Source organism: Sinohyriopsis cumingii, chromosome 2 (assembly GCF_028554795.1).
Source record: "Sinohyriopsis cumingii isolate HCF-2022 chromosome 2, ASM2855479v2, whole genome shotgun sequence".
NCBI classification, from domain to species: Eukaryota; Metazoa; Mollusca; class Bivalvia; order Unionida; family Unionidae; genus Sinohyriopsis; species Sinohyriopsis cumingii.
Window position 1 is genome coordinate 90,697,960 of NC_142962.1, and position 20,851 is coordinate 90,718,810.

At 34.1% G+C, this 20,851-nt stretch overlaps 1 protein-coding gene across 4 annotated transcripts in view; it reads right to left on the reverse strand.

Annotated features, from left to right (window-relative positions):
* LOC149805353 (uncharacterized) overlaps positions 1-20,851 on the reverse strand; it is a 60,938-nt gene that overhangs the window by 23,140 nt on the left and 16,947 nt on the right. For all 4 annotated transcript variants that reach the window (XM_089949578.1, XM_089949587.1, XM_089949574.1 and 1 more), the window contains 7 exons: positions 20,094-20,256; positions 16,303-16,569; positions 13,777-14,158; positions 8,391-8,607; positions 7,076-7,225; positions 6,238-6,405; positions 3,077-3,227 (listed from right to left, as the gene is read on the reverse strand). In XM_089949578.1, the coding sequence (XP_089805704.1) occupies positions 3,077-3,227; positions 6,238-6,405; positions 7,076-7,225; positions 8,391-8,607; positions 13,777-14,158; positions 16,303-16,569; positions 20,094-20,256 (1,498 nt within the window). The remainder of the gene's footprint in view (positions 1-3,076; positions 3,228-6,237; positions 6,406-7,075; positions 7,226-8,390; positions 8,608-13,776; positions 14,159-16,302; positions 16,570-20,093; positions 20,257-20,851) is intronic.

The following is a 20,851-nucleotide window of genomic DNA, read 5'->3' on the forward strand; positions in this document are numbered from 1 at the left end:
AATATACAGTGAAACCATGCCATAACACTATTTGTTATAACATGAATTTGAATACACAGTGAAACCATGCCATAACACTCTTTGTTATAACATGAATTTGAATATACAATGAAACCATGAAACACACTTTAATTTCTTTCCAAATTTTTAATTACTGCAAATTTTTATTGCCAAAGAAAATGAATATTTGATTTATTAATTAGAGAGATGTTTTGTATTCTTTAAGAAGTTTGTCTTTGAAAAAAGTGTTAAAAGTTTCTATTTGTGAATCTTCACTGCATTTTTGGGGGCATTTACTTTTTTCAACAAACATGCTACTCCCAGTTTTTGCTGTGTAGTAGCACAACGTCATAGTATTAGTTATCAATATATATTTAAATGACTATAGGGCTTATTTCATTTATTATTCCCTGTCTTTTACAGAATGACATTTGTAGATCACTCTTTACCAAGGAAATCAAAAGGTTACTCCCAAATCACTGAGACCAGGGTCTAAATCTCACATAATGCCAGTTAAAGAAAATCCCTGAGGTACTTTCACACCATTTGTTATGTTCATTTAAGGTAAATAACAAGGTCAATGCCCATATACCTGTTTCAGTTAAACTATTTTAAAAGCCTTCATAAACATTTTTTCTAGAAATGCACAATGACAATATCCAATATGGTCTTTTTTGTGTCAGGTAAAAATCTGATTAGCACATGTAACTATTACCAAAACTATACTATACCATGTTTCAAAAGTTATTGTGTGTTTATTAGCTTCTCTACACTTTTTGGATGAAATTACTGTTAAAGACACAATCATATTAGTTTGTGAGTACATAGTATTTACACTATTCAGCTGCCATTTTTCTTGTATGTCCATGAACCAATGCATTATATTTTGTAAAAAAATGCAATCTCTGTTTTGAGTATTGCACACTTAATATTTATCAATTTAAATTGGTTATTGCATCACTAAAGCCCTTAATTCTGCCTCATTAAAGCCCTTAACTCTGCCTCACTAAAGCCCTTAATTCTGCCTCATTAAAGCCCTTAACTCTGCCTCACTAAAGCCCTTAATTCTGCCTCATTAAAGCCCTTAACTCTGCCTCACTAAAGCCCTTAATTCTGCCTCATTAAAGCCCTTAACTCTGCCTCACTAAAGCCCTTAATTCTGCCTCATTAAAGCCCTTAACTCTGCCTCACTAAAGCCCTTAATTCTGCATCCCCACAAATGATTTCTTTAAAAAGCAAAAGGATATGCATGCAACATTTTCTCAAGTTAAAATTGACTTTTTTTAATATTGTGAGATACATTACATAACACAATGGCACTCTGTGGACCCTGAACATCTTGTTATAGCAGGGTTTAACTTAAAATGTGCTTTGAATAATACTGATAACCAAATACATGAGACTGGGATAAATGAGATTTTATAACTGATGGAAGCATTGATATATACTGTGGTTTAATTTATTTTTGTCAGTCTCTATTTTTGTGTGTTTTGTAAAGGAAAGATATTTTCAGGGGTACTTAAATTCATGGTTTTGCCTGTCAAAGTTTGCATATTTGTGTGTATTTAATTTCATAGATTAGACCTAAAAGAAAAAAAAACAAAACAAAAAACTATGCTGACAACAAACGATTGTCAACTGAACAATTAAAACAATACTACCACTGTATGAGCATATCTGAGTATACAACTGCAAAGATTAATCTCATGCACTGTCTTTCATTCAAGTTCTCACCATCAAAAGGAGCTGATGCATTCAATAATAATAAGCCAATGGGCTATTAAAGAACACGTGTATTATCTCTTTCCTAAACCACTTCCATAAAGTTTAGCCATCAATACCTTCTGAGGATTATGGATTTAACACAGTGACTTAAGTGTGGTGAAGTTCAACTTATGTACCCCTCATTTTGGATAATGTCACCATCCTGCATGTGACCAGCCACAGCTTCTTCAATACAATCTAGAGGCAGTGGCAATATCTTATGTGTTCTGACCCTGTCAAAGTGTGAAGATACCAACTAAACTGAAAGACAATGGAATCACTCATTTGTTTGAGTCCACTTCATGTACAGACCAACATCAACCAATAGACCTGACAATAAAGATTATAGTGAAGAATTAAAATCACACTTCCACAGCTGTTATGCTAAATAGGTTATGGAGACCATAAAGGATAGGAAGATGTCCTTGGTGAACATTAGAATAAATGTATTAGGGAACTTTAAAAAATTTCTTTAATCAAGCCAGTTCATGCTGAATGGGTAATTGTGGCTCACACAAAATTGTATGAAAAATCAGACCCAAGTATCCATGGCTTTCGAAAGTTGCACTTCTTTAATTCAACAATTTCAGGATTATTTTCCAGACAAACATTTTGTAAAAACAAAGAAACTTGAATGACACAATGATGATTCAGTTGTTCTGTCCAAATATCAGTGAAATGCGAATTACTGCTTTAATTAGTGATATGCATAGTATTTCATTGGTAACTGTGCTTCAAGCAATAGTTCTATTATTTTACAGTCTCATTCATTTTGGATTAATCATGCATAGATAATATAGTGCATACTTTCAGGAAGATTTACATTTTTGACAAGAGTTTCACTTGAATGAAGAATCAATCTGAATAAGTATTAAATCGACCTGTCATAAACTAGTATCATTCACTAATCTTTCTTTCATTTTCAGTGATACTTTATGCTTTTTTCCATTTTTATCCATCCTTACTGATCGCACAGCATTGTGATTAAAGGCAGTATGTGGAAATGACAGCTCCAGGATACTATAAACATATACGTGCAATGAAACCAGACCTTGTGTTTTGAGGAAGTTGGGGGATTGTGGGTTTCTACATCACATGTAGCTAATTTTTCACTGGATCTTTAAATGTGTGGTTCCAGGCAGCAACAAAATCACCCAAAATTGGTACACCACAAAAATTAGTGAAACCACAATAGATAGACAGTAACAGTACATACAATAGTTTGATACTGAAATATATGTTATAGTTTTGTAGCATTTTTAAGGTGTAAAATAACCTAAAACTTTAAAACAAAAAAAGAAATAAAGCTGACCTTATCTTGGTACTGGGATGCTTCTTGTACAAGGCAGGGGGTAAAGATGAATGCCACTTCTTTAGTGTCCATAACCTGCCTCATCACAAGACAAATAAAGTGTTCTAGAAGTTTCTCCCATACATACTGTGAGTCTTTGTGAAGCCGTGATCTGGCAATAAAAATAAAAATCTCAATTCTCTTTCATTTGTGACATACAAATATTTGTTGATTTCATGGTTGGCAAAAACCACAAATTTGAAGATGCAGTGATCAATGATCATCTATGGAGACAACAAAACTAGTGGACCAATTTTGTATCAATATATCAGTAAACTAGATTTATGTTTTGTATGCTTACATTTTTGGGCAATACAATATTAATTATACATTAATGCATAAGATTCACAAGCAGTGTAATCTAAAATTTGTACTTGGTAATATAACAACATCAGGAACAACACCATAAACACTAACAAGGAATACTACCTATCTTGCTTAAACAATGTCCTTCTCACAGACAACAAGAAATGTCCTTCTCCTGAATGTAATTAATTTGAGCTATGAGGATAACCTCAAAGAAAAAGTGAAATAGTTTCAGTTCACTGTCATAAAAATTACAAGTTAAACTAAAATACATCAGAATATCATTTATTCAACTCTTAAAAGTGGCTTCATGCTATATTTGAATGTTTCCTTTTATATTATAATTATTATAATAGGGTTTAATGCCATTTTTCAGCACAAGAGAGGCTATACATGGCGGCCAGTATTAATGGTGGAGGAAGAACACAGGAAAACCCCGGAAAGAACCACCGACCCACGAGAAGCTACCAGCAAGCTTTCTCACATATCCACATTGGCTGAACCTGAGACTTGAACCCACGCAGACAGAGGTGAGATGGCAGTGATCCGTGACAGAGAGCGCTTTAGACCACTCAGCCACTCAGGGCCCCTCCTTTTATATGAGTTCATTAATGGAAACAAGAGTCACTCAAAAGGAATGTTGCTCTACTGAACAGAAAGAATTTTCCAGGAATTCATGATAAGACCATTTCTTCTTTTTAACTGCTGAGTGTTTATAGCATCTCTTAGATTCTTAAAAATCTCCAACATACCAAATTTTGTAACAAAACTATTTTCATATGTTTGAGTTAAATTTTACACCAGATGCCCATGAGTGCAGCATAAAATTCTTGATCAAGACCTTTGACCATGAACCTGACATGGACACACAAACACTGAACTTGTCTCACATAATGTCAATATAAAACCACATGCTCAGTTTGATTAAATGTGTATGTCATATTTTCTGGAAATCAAAAGAAGTATTTGAAGTGATATGAATCATGGTTTTCTTCCAACATATCCACAGACTCGATTAATGAAAAAAATCAATTCTCACTTAATTGTATTATCATGTTTACAAGCCAATAAAGCTAAGCATCACAGTCAAAACCAATGACCTTAAAATCAATATCAGAATGCTGATAATCAATTTTTTCAATGGAATGCAACTAATATGAAGTCTGGTCAGAATTTACTAGTACATGTACAAACACTGTGTTCATAAACTCAATGAAAAATGACCTTTATCTTGACCCCAATGAAAATTAGGTCTGGTTTTCAAAACTCATTCCAAAATGTGTATATATGATAGTGGAAATATCTGTACCATTATCATTCAGAACCACTTAAATATTGCAAGAAACATTTTAATGAAAACCCCATGTCAGTGTCACCATTCATGCCACAAAAACTGAGGCTTTCAAGATGACTATGGTGCCAAAATGGAAGTCAGATTAACACCATTTTCATTAGAACTAGTTATATACTGCTACAGTGTTGTAATAAAAATAAACATGCAGATATTAGCATCTATTCAGGTGAAGTAACCATACTTCGACTTTCAGGATGCCCATCAAGGCAGTCATTTTTGTGGATGTATCAGCATCATTAATACAGGAACAATCTTATATTAGAGAAAGTAGATCTGTTTCTTTTTTTAATGCCAGTATCATTAGGTATTCTGAAGAAATAGGTTTTACAAGATGTGTCAAATTTTGGGAGATCATACTGGCATCATTTTCACTTAGGACCATACACATAAAGTGATAAGTGTTTTAGTGAAAACTAAATGTCAATATGACCAGACAAAGAAAAGACAAGTGATAACAAGGTTTTCAAGATGGCCATAGTCATCATGTTGTATGTCTGATCAGCGCCATTTTTTATTGAGGACCAACTAGATATCATAAGAAATCTTGTAATAAAAACCTCATGTCATTAAGACTATCTATTCAGGAAAAATAGTCACAACAAGATCTTTTAGATGTCCATCATACTGGCCATATATGTCAGTTTAGCAGCTTTTTCATTTAGGACCAACCAGAAATCATAAGAAGTCTTTTAGTGAAAGCTGTAAGTTAATACAGCCATACATTTAGAAGAAGTTGCCAGGACAGGATTTTCAGGATAGTCACCATGTCATCATACTGTATGTCAGAAGTAACCAGACATAATAAGAACTGTTGTTGAAAATCCCATGTAGACAAGAACAGTGATAATAAAATGTTCAATATGGCCACCATGGCAGATATACCAGATATTTAATGGAAACCCCTGGTTAATATTACCATCCATACAGCAGGAGCAAGAGTAATAGAAAGATTTTCAAGATGGTCACTATGGCTGCCATGCTGGATCTCTGACAGGCATCATTTTCATTAACAACCAACTAGACATCATTAAAAATTTTGTAGTGAAAAGCAAAAGTCATTATGACTATTCATTTAAGTAACAGAGACAACAAGATTTTAAGAAGGCTGCCATGGTAATCACATTTTATGTCTAAGGGGCACCATTTTCATTTAGGACCAACTGTACCTTGGGATGTTAAGTTTTTGGCAATCCTAACAGTAGATAAGAAGGAGTAGTGATAACAAACTTGTGCTAACAGATGCAAGATGCAGGACAAAAGGCCATCACATGTGTTCTTCTGATCTATGACCAGTAGATTTTTAAATTTAGTTCCACAATATTTTGCATCTGATTAATCCAATTAAACTGCAAACATTTTGTTCATCTGACATTAAAGAGTCAATCAAAATATACTTAAATTTCCTAGAAATTCATATCTTTGAAAATCCTGAGAAAAAGCAAAGAGATGGTTGCACACAGACCTGATGCGCGCCTCTGCGATGTTGTGGATGTTAGTGAGGAGCAAAGAGTCAGGCAAGATACAGGTGTCAGGCAGACTGCGAATGACCAGGGTCAGCTGATCCAAAATGACCATACTGACCAACTCTGCATCCAGTCGCAGGTCATTGACTTCATCTCTGTTTGCTTTGCTATAACAATAAAATAGACATAACTGAGGCAAAATGCACAGAACTTCCTAAAGGCTGTATTACCTTCATAGTATATATGTAATATAATTTTATTTTCTGCAGAATGCTGAAAGTCAAATATAACAAAAAACAGAACAAAATGCGAGTTGCGATCTATCTTAAAGGCAAGGTTCCCAAATTTACTGGTAGCATATGTTATACATGAATTTTACTGGTAAAGCAGGTGCAGCATTGTTAATTACTGAACCAGGTATATAAAAAAAACTAACACCATTGGCTGGTCACATGATGCACTAAGTTGAAGGCTAATAAGCTCCCTTTTACAGCCAAGATGTCAAACTTCACCTGTTAATCACTGTGTTAGGTACTGTCCAAACCCAAACAGCCAACAAGGAACAGCTTTTTTCTGTAGCAGCTACGATAAAACTGACTCAAGTTAACATTAGCCCCCTTCTATAAATTTGGTCCACCCTTTTAAGCAGCCAGTGGTGGTAATAACCATCATCAAGGGTGGTAAAATATATCTTTAAAGCAGTCAGTGATGGGACTGAACCATGCTTAAATAAGGTCAAATATATCATGGACATGGATGTAGCAAAACCAGCAACTAGTGTGACATCTGAAGTGATAGCTATCAGGGGTTAGACTGTAGCTATATGCAAGTACAAACCTGATGATTTCAGCACGTTGTGAGGCTGTTGGGTGGTGTGTCCTGTAGAATCCCTCCAAACTAAGGGGGTCTTGTAAGTCCCTCTCTACATACTTCAGGAGCAGCAACAATCCCTCAGTGCTCAACTCTGCCTGGATTTGACCAGTACCCCTACAAGTAATATTTTTCAACACAATTTCAACCTTATTCCGATCCTCAGAATGCTTTATAAATAAAATAGAATATATACTTCTGTATAGAATTTTCTGGCTGACACAACTGAGGTCATTTTTTCATTGTATTTCATATATTTTAAATTGGTCTACTTACTCTATCTAATTCAATTTTTTCAGCAGTAATGTGTTAGCTAACTGACCCAATGGTACACTATGAACGTTTGACATTTGCTTTCCATCTAAATATTCAAATACTGCATGTAATGTATTTAATAAACACAGGCTGGAAATTAAAAGTACAGTAAAAATGCAACCAATGCAATAAGAGGTATTTTTACATCCCTTTATTACAGTATATCTACCATCATGTAAATTCCAGGTTAGCCAAATCGTATATACAACATCTGAAGATCAAAAATAGGCAATTGAATCTTTGTAATTGTAATCAGGGTTCATGCACTTAAATTATTTTTATCTTCCAAGGAATTTTAAACAGTAATCAGGGTTCATGCACTTAAATTATTTTTATCTTCCAAGGGATTTTAAACAGAAAATGATAAACTTCAGGAGTCATTTTTAAAGTCTGATATTTTGATTAAAGACAAAATACTGCAGTTGAAGGCACATATGCAAAAATCTCTTTGTTACCAGACTCAATCATGACTACCAATGTAATATGATGATCGTTTCAAAATCGTTCACTATTTAACTTTTTAATATCAAATTCCAGGACATTTTATGTCAAGAAGTAATTTTCAAGGAGGTTTCTTGGATATTTTTTTAAAATTCAAATTCCAGTTGGACTCCAGTACCTCCTTAAAAATCAGGAGGGCACAGGAACCCTATGTAATGCTTTGGACTTGGGAATGTGAGAAAAAAATAATCAGCCACTTGTATTGGTACGGTATTGGAAAATCCCATCTGTTGGCAGGAATTCTACAAAATTTTCATTCTGGCCTAGAAATTGTAACACCACAGGTGAAATCTCCCTATTCCACACCAATGCTTGTGATACATTTTCAAGAAAATCCCACCCTTGGCTCTTGCTTTGTATGTAGGAATTTGGGAAAGCCTCAATATGGCTCACAGATTAGAACCCCACTGATGAAATTTCCCTATTCCACACCAACACCTATGATATAATGTTACTCTCAACTTACTCCAGTGTCTCCTGATCAGTGTGAATTAGTGGAGGTTGTGGGGAGGTGGGTGGAGATGGGGCTGGAGAGCTGGGGCAAGATAATCCATCTCCTTCACCTTCCATTGAGCCTCTATGATTCTGTCCAGGTGTAGGTGACCTACGACCATTCTCTGGAAGTTCCACCTCATCAAAGTCACTTGCCTCCTCATCTGACTTGGGAGTCATGGCATGGGGATCTGGTAATAAAGGACAACTTACCATTTTTGACACATATTCTTACCCCCCCCCCAAAAGGTAAGTGACAATACATATTCTACACATAAACAACAAGAGTACAATGAAAAGCACATTATACACCCACCGAAGTTTAACAGTTCTCTTTGTAGGCATTAATAAAGTATGGTCGACTCTGAAGATTACTGATCAATGGGTCTCAATGATCTGGACCTTTAGTGAAGGTTTGCAGTGTTGAATTACTCTATAGAAACCATGATATCATATCTGACTTACCATGATCATGACCTCTCACCTTACGTCACCTGAACCTATAGGTTTCTTTACTACCTAAACTGCATGCCATTCACAAAATCTGGTCAAGGAAGTTACTTTAGAAGAAAAATCATTCTACAAAACTCATGTCTTTGGGGCACAATGACTTTGACCTTTGAACCCTTAAAACCACTAGGCATCTTTCATACATCAAGTGCAAGCCCCTCACAAGATTTACTATGGGTACATAACCTGTGTGCATGTTGGTGAATTGCTTGTTTGCTTAGTTGGATGGATGGATGGATGGATGGAGGGATGGACAAATGAATGGATGGATGGAATTAATCACAGCTCTAAATTAACGCTAATCAACTATCCCGTGGTTAGTGATTTTGTCAGCGGATCAATAAAACCCAGTAGTCACTAATCCACTGGGGCAGTTAAAATTGTCACTGGCCACCTATCACAACAATTAAGGACTTTAGAAGTGGTCATGAGTCAGCATTGATTAATTGAGTACCTACCAACATATTGCAACTGTCAAGGTACAATAAATCCTTGCAGTGGAAATTGACAGGTTTTTAAACCACTTATCCACTCATCAAGTAAATTAATGTGATCATTGTCAAAACAGTATTTGCACATGTGGAACTAGACTAGTGTACTGCCCCTCAAACCACTGATTTCATTAATAATGATTCAAAAATGTATAGTGTCTTCAGTTAGTATTTACAAATAGGAAATTGTTACAAATGCCAATTAAATTTATGATCCAGATATGCATTGATAAACATTCAATACAATGTGTGGTAAACAAATGTAAACATGTGGAAGTATTTGCAGGTGGACAGCTGCCACAATAATGGCGAAATTAGATGCTGACATGACAGAGAGAGCAATCCTACATTAGATCAAAAGAGAAGACAAAGAAAGTAACAAAAACACTGTGCAAGTGAATGCAAATGGCTTAAGTAAAATGCAGAAAAAGAGAAGGATACATAATACAGGAAAGTATATAATGTTGTGAACTTTCTGTACAAAAAATTGGGAGAAATACAAAAGTACACTGGGTATTTCATTCATTCCTTGGTGTAAAAACTTTCATAAATCATCCCTTGAAGCACACAATGCAAGCACCCTACAGATAATGGCAGAGGGATACATGAGATCAAAACAGAAAGTTGGTCCCTCAGAAGCTGAGCAAATTGTGGCATATTTGAACAAGAGCATCTTGAAAAAGCTTGAACATAAACATTCAAATTTTCATGGAACTTGATGGTAATTTACAGTTATTTCTTCAGTTCATACTAATAAATCATAATTGCTGAATTAAAAACTGAACTGGCTTCTGTTTGATTTTAGCGGGATCAGTGAACATTTTATCATGTTGATTCTATGGGGAGGGAATGTGTCCATTTAGTGGCACATCAGTACAATAATGGCTATAAGGTGCCAATTAACTATAAAGTTCTAAATAGGACATGGTCTAGAACTAAAGTTGTTATGCACAAACCATTTTTCTTCTTTCAGTTACAATGACTTTGCCCTTTCACACAGTCAGAATCAAAAGGTTTCTTTCTTGCCCCACGTGCAAGTCATCCACAAAGTTTTGGTTAAGGTACATGGTTAAGAAATTATATCTGTGTGCAAAAGCCACTTGTATTCTTTCAGTCACAATGACCTTGCAATTAGCCTGTTGACCCAGTACAAGTACAATCCATCCACAAAATTCGATCCAGGTCGGTGATGTAGAGCTATGTTATTATGCATAAAACATTTTTGTCTTTTGGCCACAGTGACCTTCACCAGTGACTTTTGTAGACTGAAATTGACAGACTTCCTCCTATGCCAAAGTACAAGCCATTCATAAAGTCTAGTAACTGCTGATTATGAGAAACTTGTTATTGTGCCAAAACCATTTTTCTTTTTTCACTTACAGTGGCCTTCAGCTTCAATCTTTTAACCCCAAAATCAAAAGGTTTTTCCTTATCATAAGTGCAAGCCATCCAAATATGTTTGAGAACTGTAGAGGTAGACAAGTTATTGTACAGAAACAGAATTATCACTGATATATGGACAGACGAAAACTTCATAACATACTGCATACATCCTGGGTGGTTCCAATTATTTCAATATATATCAATTGTTCTAATTAAGGTGATATTTTAGCCCTTTTCAATTTTGAGGTGCTTTTAATAAATGCATTTTAAGGGGCCTCACATTTTTTTAAGTTGCCAAATTTAGAGTGCTTACCTTTTTTATGAAAAAAAGTTTGATTTTTTTTACATGCAAGTGAAATTTTTTAATTCTATTATAATAATCTATTTTCTCTATATGAAAAAGATTTAATATCTATTTATTGTGTTTAGAGTTTATCGTGTTGTGATCTTTATCTTTTAAAACTGCTGTTAAACTCGGTGAGTTATCATTGTTAAATCTATCATTGGACTTAATATGCATCAGTATGGTGACAGGTTAATTCATTGTTCTATTACATTATAAATAAACATCTCATTTGTCTTGGCTAAATCCAATCCCAACCTGGGTTCATCCTGTTACAATTTGCCTATAAACATTTCTAAATACATGTGCCTGCCTTCAAAAAAACACAAAAAAAAATATAAAAAAATCAGTATGCATGGTCTTTCAGCCAACGTCTTTCAAATTACCATCTCCCCCCCCCGTACATCTTAACGGCAATGCTCTTACCTATGTCAACAGTTATACGTATATGGGTCTTATTTTGAAATCCAATCAGTCGGATAATGAAGATATGATGAGACATTACCAATTTTTGTGCACTCGAAACAAACATGCTTCTATGTAAATTCAAGAATTGTTAATTGAATATCAAAATTAGATTATTCAAATCTTATTGCTGCTCCATGTATTGTGCTCCTCTGTTGACAAACTTTAGTGAATGTATGAAAAGAAAACTAGTTATTGGTTATAATAATAGTCTTCGTTTTCTGTTAGGGCTTCCTAGGTGGAACAGTGCCTCCAACATGTTTGTAAATTATTATCTATTCAGTTTTGATGAAATAATGAGAATGTATGTATGTATTCTCAATGATGACAAGAATATCTAATAGTAAGAACTGTATATTGAAATCTCTTTGGAACTATGACATTCATTTAAATTCTCATATTATTAGTAGATGGAACAAATTACTATTTAATTGTGTCATTTAATTTCATTCTTAACTATGCATGTTGCAGTTAATAGTTGTAGATGTATCTGTATACTTATAGGTATGATATATATGTTCTTTTATGTTTACAATGTTTTAATTTATATCTATATTTTATTTTAGAGGTATGGACTTTGTAGTCTGAAATAAAGAATTCATATCTTCTTATCTCTTATCTTATTGTTCAAAATATATATATATATATATATATATATATATATATATATATATATATATATATATATATATATATATATATATATATATATATATATATATAGGCACTGGCTGTTAAAAGCATTAATCATTCATATTTATAAAGAACGACAAAGATTGCAAACTACACTGTTTCTTTTGTTCTTCATTTCCAAACTGAAAACCTCACTACTTTGATCTCATCTGTGGGCCTCTGGAACCCCATTTTGACCTTGACTGGAATGAACCTGACAGCAATTGTTTCGTTTCAGCTGAATCTCTAAGAATATTTAATTAGCATATAAGAACTCTGCAAAAGCCATTTGGTTTTTGTTGGGACAATCAATCTAGTAATTATAATAGGAAAGAGCAGTTTATTCAGAGTTGCTAACTAACAATGGAATATAACCTGTTAATACCTGTATACATGAGGAAGATCTGAACTGTCGTGTAGATAAATAAAGATTACAATCACTATCCAAGTTCCTCCTCTCTCCATTGCGATGATCATATAAAAACCACACAAAAACCCCACTCTAAATACACAAAATCTTACACATCAATCTCTATCTCACATACACAACACACATTCAATTTTAACAACAAAATTCTTTTCTTGAGTCCTTTCAATGTATCGAGTATGGTGTCTGACTGTCAAATTTCATTGATTGCATTGTTAATTCTATGATGAAAGGGATTATCAGTCATTAGGATTAGCCACAATTTTTCCATAACATGCCATAAATAAGAGTTAATTAAGGCTCCTGGTAGCCAAGAGGTCTAAAGTGTTCGACTTAATTGATCACTGCCATTTCACCTCTGTATACATGGATTCAAGTATTAGGCTAAGCCAACATGGATATGTGAGAATGCTATCAGTAGCATCCTGTGGGTTGGTGGTTCTTACTGGGATTTTCCTGGGTTCTTCCTCCATCAGTTATACTAGCCACTATGTATAGCCTATCATGTGCTGAAAAATGGTGTTAACTGCAAAACAACAACAACATAACCAATGAAAGACCGAAGAGAACAGCAAACAAGAATCTTACTATGCATAACATCATTTTTCATCTATGCCTCTGAAATCTGCATTGTCATTATAATGGGGCTTACTTTTTTTGAAATCACCTCTTTTTGAATTGTAAGGACTTCAAACAATAAAATAAATGCATTTTTGTATAAACAACAGGAGAATTTGTCAAATTTTTTTTCTGTTAATTTTACTCAAATGTGACAATTTTTTACTCAAAACTTTTAAAATTTATATCCAAACTTTTTGTTTTGGGGATGCCTATATAACAGTTTAAGTAGTGTCTATCTGAATGGAACCTACTGTAGAGAAGCACCATAATTGGAATAAAAAGGCTTCTAATTAATGTGCTGTCAACTTTGTTATTTTGGTTTTCGCAGATGAATTTCACATATGATTTCATTGTATTTGTCTCCATATGTAAGTATTACAAAACATATTTTTAATAAAACCTGAATATTTTCCTCATCTACTGAATTCATCTGGGAATCGGTCTTCACCTGTTTGTTTTGCCCTGACAGTGACACTCTGGACTCCTGGTATGTCTATCTCCTCACTATAGCTGACACTGTTCACACTGCCATCTCTTTCAGCCCAACCCTGAGGAGGCTCAACCACTCCCTCTGACATCTGACCTCTGTCTGCATCATCCCCAGCAGCTTGCTTTATGGCAGATGGTGCCCTTTGTTCTGACCTTGCCCCAATGGTTCCAGGACTTTCAGACCTCACAGTGGTAGAACGAGCAGTCTCGTTGATATTGACATATTCTCCAGTGCTTGTCTTCCTACCTGCACCATGGGAGGGGGAAGAGGAAACAGATGTTGTCCCTGAAGATACTCTGGCAGATGATTTGGCTTGATCAGCAGGTTTCTGAAAAGATTCCTGAAAAAAACATGAGCAAACAACTGCAGTTCTTCAGGTATGTAAAAGCATAATCCATGACAAGTTAAACACATGATATAAATCGATGGCACATTATAGTGATTCCAACTTAATTATGACAATGACATTTCCTAATTTATTACCAAACAAATAAACACTTTACTTTCAAACACTGTTTCTAAGTAATAGTAAATTATTCCATAAATAAATTGGACAGGGTGTTAAAAATCTTCATATGTCACTCCTGTAAAAAAATAATTGTACAAAAACAAGATTTTTTTTATACTGCAAACTTGTCGTGATGTGTTATTATGAATGTAATCAAATGTAATCATCAGCTGCCAAATAATTACGTAATATCTCTAGAAATTGTCTTTGTTCACTAGGTCACTAAACCTCTGCACATATACCAGAGGAGTTTTCAAGCTGAAACTTTACTGTCAATAAGTCAATAATAAATTCAATAAGAGTGATCTACATCCTCTGCCATTCAAAAATGTTTGTTAGGGGACAGAAATATCTGTCAAAGATTTCATATCCTGGAAGATTATATCAAAAAAGAATACAGGGAACTGATAGACAACACGAGCATAGCTCTGAAAATGAAAGTGTCAATGACGAATGCATGGAAAAACTTACAAATGGAAAAAATATCACAAATATTTTTGGAAAACAGAATTGTGAATAGCAAAAGGCATACTGACACCACTAGTCTATTTGTCTACCAAATTTTGCACCAGAATTCACCAATCTACTATTGCCTGCAATGCTCCATCCGCAATACATCTAGCAACAGTTTCATTTCTGACACTGTATGCCCAAAATGGCGATCAAATGTAAATAGATTCAGAATTTCTCTATTATTTAACATTATTTTAAACAGAAAAGTAAATTAGACCAGAAAATGTAACTCATAAAGGAATTTAGTTATGTTTCAGTTTAACAAGGAACCTTTTGTGAGCATTTCTGCAAGGAATATAAACAACAATAGTTTCAACAGTCATTATACCTGCAATTATAGAGTGTAAAATATACAAAACAAAGACCAAAATTTATTTCTTTCCACTTCTATTCTGATGGTCTTAAGCTCATCTTAAAGAAAATACTGTAATTTAGAGGAATCAAAGAGTGGCAGTTTAATAAAACAAATCTGTGGGCATAAATTGGCCTCATATATGGATGAAAGTTTGGATTATTAGCAAATCTTTGTCCATATTTCAGCCCATTTTTCTTTGTAGATCTATTTATTTAACTCAAACTTAAAACTGTCTTTGCATATTCCTTAAACTCTTGCCAATGATAGAACTGAAATTAAGTATTAAAATTTGAGTGGACTTTTCCTTAGTTTTTTTTTCTTCAAGGTTTTTTTTAAAAAAATTGAGGTTAAAGACACAAACAGTTAAAATATTACCTCCATGGTGAGCATAACACTTATTTAAAAACCTGATAAAGTATGCTTTGCATGAGATAAATACACTTGTGCATCCAAGACAGACTGTGGGTCATGCCCATAGAGTAGAGGAATTGCCCTTGGCTTGCAACCTGGAAACTATTTCTCAATACCCACCTTATAATGACACATGTACCTCATAAACTCAAGTACAAGTCTGGTCCAAGTGCAAAGAACATGGAACCTAATCTGCCATCACAAAATGTGCTGGCAGATCAGGATGAATATGGTGTTTGTTCTGCTGATTAGTCCTTGCAAATTGCATGGACCCAGATCTACCAACACATTATGCAAAGACAGATCTGAGTCAATGTAGTTTGCAGTTGGATCTATCCTGTACATGTATATGGCACATAAACTAGACATGCGACAAATACACAATTATGTTTGCAACACTGCCCTCTTGGTCAGAACAAAACCAAGGTGGCGTAGCTTGTAAGTGTGGGGATATGCAATAGTGTTCCAATGACTTAATTTCAGTTGAAAAAGATAACTTTATAAATCCCAAAGGGACATAAATATGATATTCATTACAGAAACTACAAAACATATTGAGGATAATGTAATTATTGCAATTGAAATTACAGGAAAGATATTGATCATGCAATCTAAAAATGACAGACTTAAGAATAACCAATATTGTGTGTCATTATATTTGGTTTAGAACTGCACAATTATTTCAGTCATGACTTACTGCATTAGGTTTCACCGTCTTTTTCAACTGTTGCTGTTGTTGCTGTTGTTGTGCCAATTCCTGATACTGATGTTGTGGCTTTTGATGTTGCTGTTGTTGCTGATATGTTTGTTGCTGTATTTGATACTGATGCTGTTGTTGGTACAGCTGTTGTTGTTGCTGCTGTTGTTGTTGCTGCTGTTGTTGTTCTTGCTGCTTTTGCCTGTTTTGTTGCAGCTGCTCCAACCACTGAGGGTACATCTTTGCTATGGTTGCTTCATACTCAACCTATCAAGACCATTTAATAAACGACAATTTCTAAAAATTCTGGGATTTATTTTCAAAATAACTGAATTAGGACTTGACAATAAGCCTAACATACAAACTGACACTAAGCCTCGATTCTGCATTTCTCAAAGGGCACAAAACAGAATAGATCATGTCATACTAATGTTAAACTTACATCTGATACTCATAGGCTTGAAACTGAGCATTATGAAATACTCATAGATTGTAAACTGATCATCATGAAATACTGAGACTGAAATCTGAGCATCACAAAATATTCATAGACTGGGAACTGAGCATCATGAAATACTGACAGAGTGAAAACTGAGCATCATAAAATATTCATATATTGGAAACTGAGCATCATAAAATACTTATATGCTGGAAACTGAGCATCATAAAATACTTATATGCTGGAAACTGAGCATCATGAAATACTTATATGCTGGAAACTGAGCATCATGAAATACTTATATGCTGGAAACTGAGCATCAGGAAATGCTCATAGAACTGGAGACCAAGCATCATGAAGAATGTATTTCCTGGGAAATATGACAGAGAATCCTCAGGTTATGTTATTTGTTCCACTGATTACTCCTAACAATATGCATAGACTCAAAACTGCCATTGTGTAATACACCACACCAGCAGATCTTGGTCAATGCAGTTTGCATCTGGATTCAACTTATAAGTAAGTTTAAATGGCACATCTATAAATATGTCTCCATTCAACGAATTAGTTGATTATCTTGTGTTGATACCCATAACAATATATTATGGAACGATTTAAATATGTAGTGTTTAGTTTCAATGTGTGAATTATTTCGCCCAACCACTTAAACAAAAGGCTTCTGTTTTCACTTCTGACAGTGTGTGCATGAACAATAAAATTCTAGAACCAATTTTTATTAAATTCCATTAAAGCTGGTAAGAACTGATTGATTGGCAATAGTAAATATGAGTCAAATTACAGACAGTAAAATAACTGATCATCTGAATGCACTAGAAGAGAATCAATTTATCTGTGAAATAAATCAGTCATCTAGATAATTGATTTTTATAAACTGTGGATTTAAATCTTTAGAAGGCTGTCCCAATAATAAATGTCCTACTGTGTGTATCTAGATAATTGAATTTTATAAACTGTGGATTTAAATCTTTAGAAGCATGTCCCAATAATAACTGTCCTACTGTATGCATCTAGATAATTGATTTTTTATAAACTGTGGATTTAAATCTTTAGAAGGATGTCCCAATAATAAGTGTTCTACTGTATGTATCTACATAACTGGTTTTTATAAACTGTGGATTTAAATCTTTAGAAGGATGTCCCAATAATAAGTGTTCTACTGTATGTATCTACATAACTGGTTTTTATAAACTGTGGATTTGGGGCCCCGAGTGGCCGAGTGGTCTAAAGCGCTCTCCGTTACGGATCACTGCCATCTCACCTCTGTCTGCGTGAGTTCGAGTCTTGGATTCGGCTAATGTGGGTATGTGAGAAAGCCTGCCAGTAGCTTCTCGTGGGTCGGTGGTTCTTTCCGGGGTTTTCCCGGGTTCTTCCTCCACCATTAATACTGGCCGCCATGTATAGCCAATCGCGTGCTGAAAAATGGCGTTAAGCCCTACAACAACAAAAAAAATAAACTGTGGATTTAAATCTTTAGAAGGCTGTCCCAATAATAAGTGTTCTACTGTATGTATCTACATAACTGGTTTTTATAAACTGTGGATTTAAATCTTTAGAAGGATGTCCCAATAATAAGTGTTCTACTGTATGTATCTACATAACTGGTTTTTATAAACTGTGGATTTAAATCTTTAGAAGGCTGTCCCAATAATAAGTGTTCTACTGTATGTATCTACATAACTGGTTTTTATAAACTGTGGGTTTAAATCTTTAGAAGGCTGTCCCAATAATAAGTGTTCTACTGTATGTATCTACATAACTGGTTTTTATAAACTGTGGGTTTAAATCTTTAGAAGGATGTCCCAATAATAAGTGTTCTACTGTATGTATCTACATAACTGGTTTTTATAAACTGTGGATTTAAATCTTTAGAAGGCTGTCCCAATAATAAGTCCTACTGTATGTATCTAGATAACTGATTTTTATAAACTGTGGATTTAAATCTTTAGAAGGATGTCCCAATAATAAGTCCTACTGTATGTATCTAGATAACTGATTTTTATAAACTGTGGATTTAAATCTTTAGAAGGCTGTCCCAGTAATAAGTCCTACTGTATGTATCTAGATAAATGATTTTTATAAACTGTGGATTTAAATCTTTAGAAGGATGTCCCAATAATAAGTCCTACTGTATGTATCTAGATAAATGATTTTTATAAACTGTGGATTTAAATCTTTAGAAGGCTGTCCCAATAATAAGTGTCCTACTGTATGTATCTAGATAAATGATTTTTAAAAACTGTGGATTTAAATCTTTAGAAGGCTGTCCCAATAATAAGTCCTACTGTATGTATCTAGATAAATGATTTTTTATAAACTGTGGATTTAAATCTTTAGAAGCTGTCCCAATAATAAGTGTCCTACTGTATGTATCTAGACAATTGATTTTTATAAACTGTGGATTTATATCTTTAGAAGGCTGTCCCAATAATAAGTCCTACTTTGGCTTTATCCCTAAACAATTGAAATTTGAACCAGATCTAGTTTTTGAGAGCCAAAGACAAGACAATGACCTTGCCTCCCCCACAGAAAATCAATGAGATCTTACCACTGTGAGGTATACAGTCCAAAATATAACTATTTTTACATTTATTGGTACAACTCTATTTCTGTATCAGGTCCATGAGCTGATGTATGTAGGTAACAGAAGAAGGATGTTTCAAAAATGGTCTTTAGGAAATTATGTTAGAACAACCAAAAAAAAGCTTGGAAACAGTAAATATTTGGATAATTCAGGGTTCCTGACACAAATTTAAACAAAGATTCCATACCTTTTCCAGACCAAAAAATAAATTTCATGATGTCCTGAACTGCTCCAAATCCATGAACCAAAACTACTCCCAAACACAAAAGAGCAGTCACGTTAAAGGTTTCTGAATAAGGTGGTTATAATAATGAAAATTTAGGATTTTTTCTTTACTTTTTAGTACTTTTTCAATACTTCCAGACATTTTCAAGATCTGGAAAAGCATTTTTCACATTTTAGACCTTTTTCAGAATTCCAGACCAATGTGGGAACCCTATGTATTAAAGCAGTCTTTTTCCAGAGAAAATGTTTATCTAAGAAGTTAAGTTCCAACTGCAGGCCTGCAAGCCAAATGTGGCCTGCACTCATACATAAAGTCAGTTGCATAATTATAGTATAATTACTATGATATGAACAGCCCAAGAACTTAACATTATTGGTCCATGTGACCTACGGTGTTGAAATGTTCGGCCACACTTATTTAAGGTGTTGTTTGTTTCGGTCCTGTGCCTTAAAAATGAAATACCAATGACTAATATCACATCTACAAAATTCTGTAACATTTAATAAAGATATAGAATCATTTACTTTCAGCATTCTGAGATGTTCTGTATGGGCTGACAGATTTCTCAAGCTGGAGTTAATTCGATCTAGGTCATTCAACAGACTTGCATTTCTCTGCTTACTTCTCCTCTCATTCTCACAAATCTTTCGCCAGTATGCCTGTAATTTGGCTCGACGTAGCTTAGCTCTGAAAAAGAGAAGATAATAACCAGAGGTATGGCTTACCCCAGAATTCTAAATACATATACTTTAAATATGATTCAGTATTTCCATACCATTTCCAGAAAAAATTTAACATTCCCACATTCAATTTGATGACTTTTTATATGTGAGACCAACTTCTGAAGCCCTACAGAAGCATTGAGGCAATGAACACAACAGTCATTGTTCATCTTCGAAAAATGTGAATTGAAGAAAAATATAATAAATAGGTCATGCCAATGTAGTGAAAAGCAGATATTTTCCATTAATAAAGTGATGTCTGCAAACAACTTCAGGAAACAGATACATTAAAGTCCCAGAATCAACAAATTCTGTGCCCTTCTATGAATGATCCGAATTGCCTGCTATTTCAACTGTCGACCCCATAAACCTTTTAAATAATCATTTTTTTATGACTGTTTGTAAATTTCTTCCTTTATTTCATAAAAAAGACTTGCAAAATAAACTAACAGGATAAATCAATGTAAAAATGAAACCTGTGAATTACAATATTCACTTTCCAAATACTCTGACATGTTTAAGTGCAACACAAATAAAACACACTCATCAGGGACAGACCT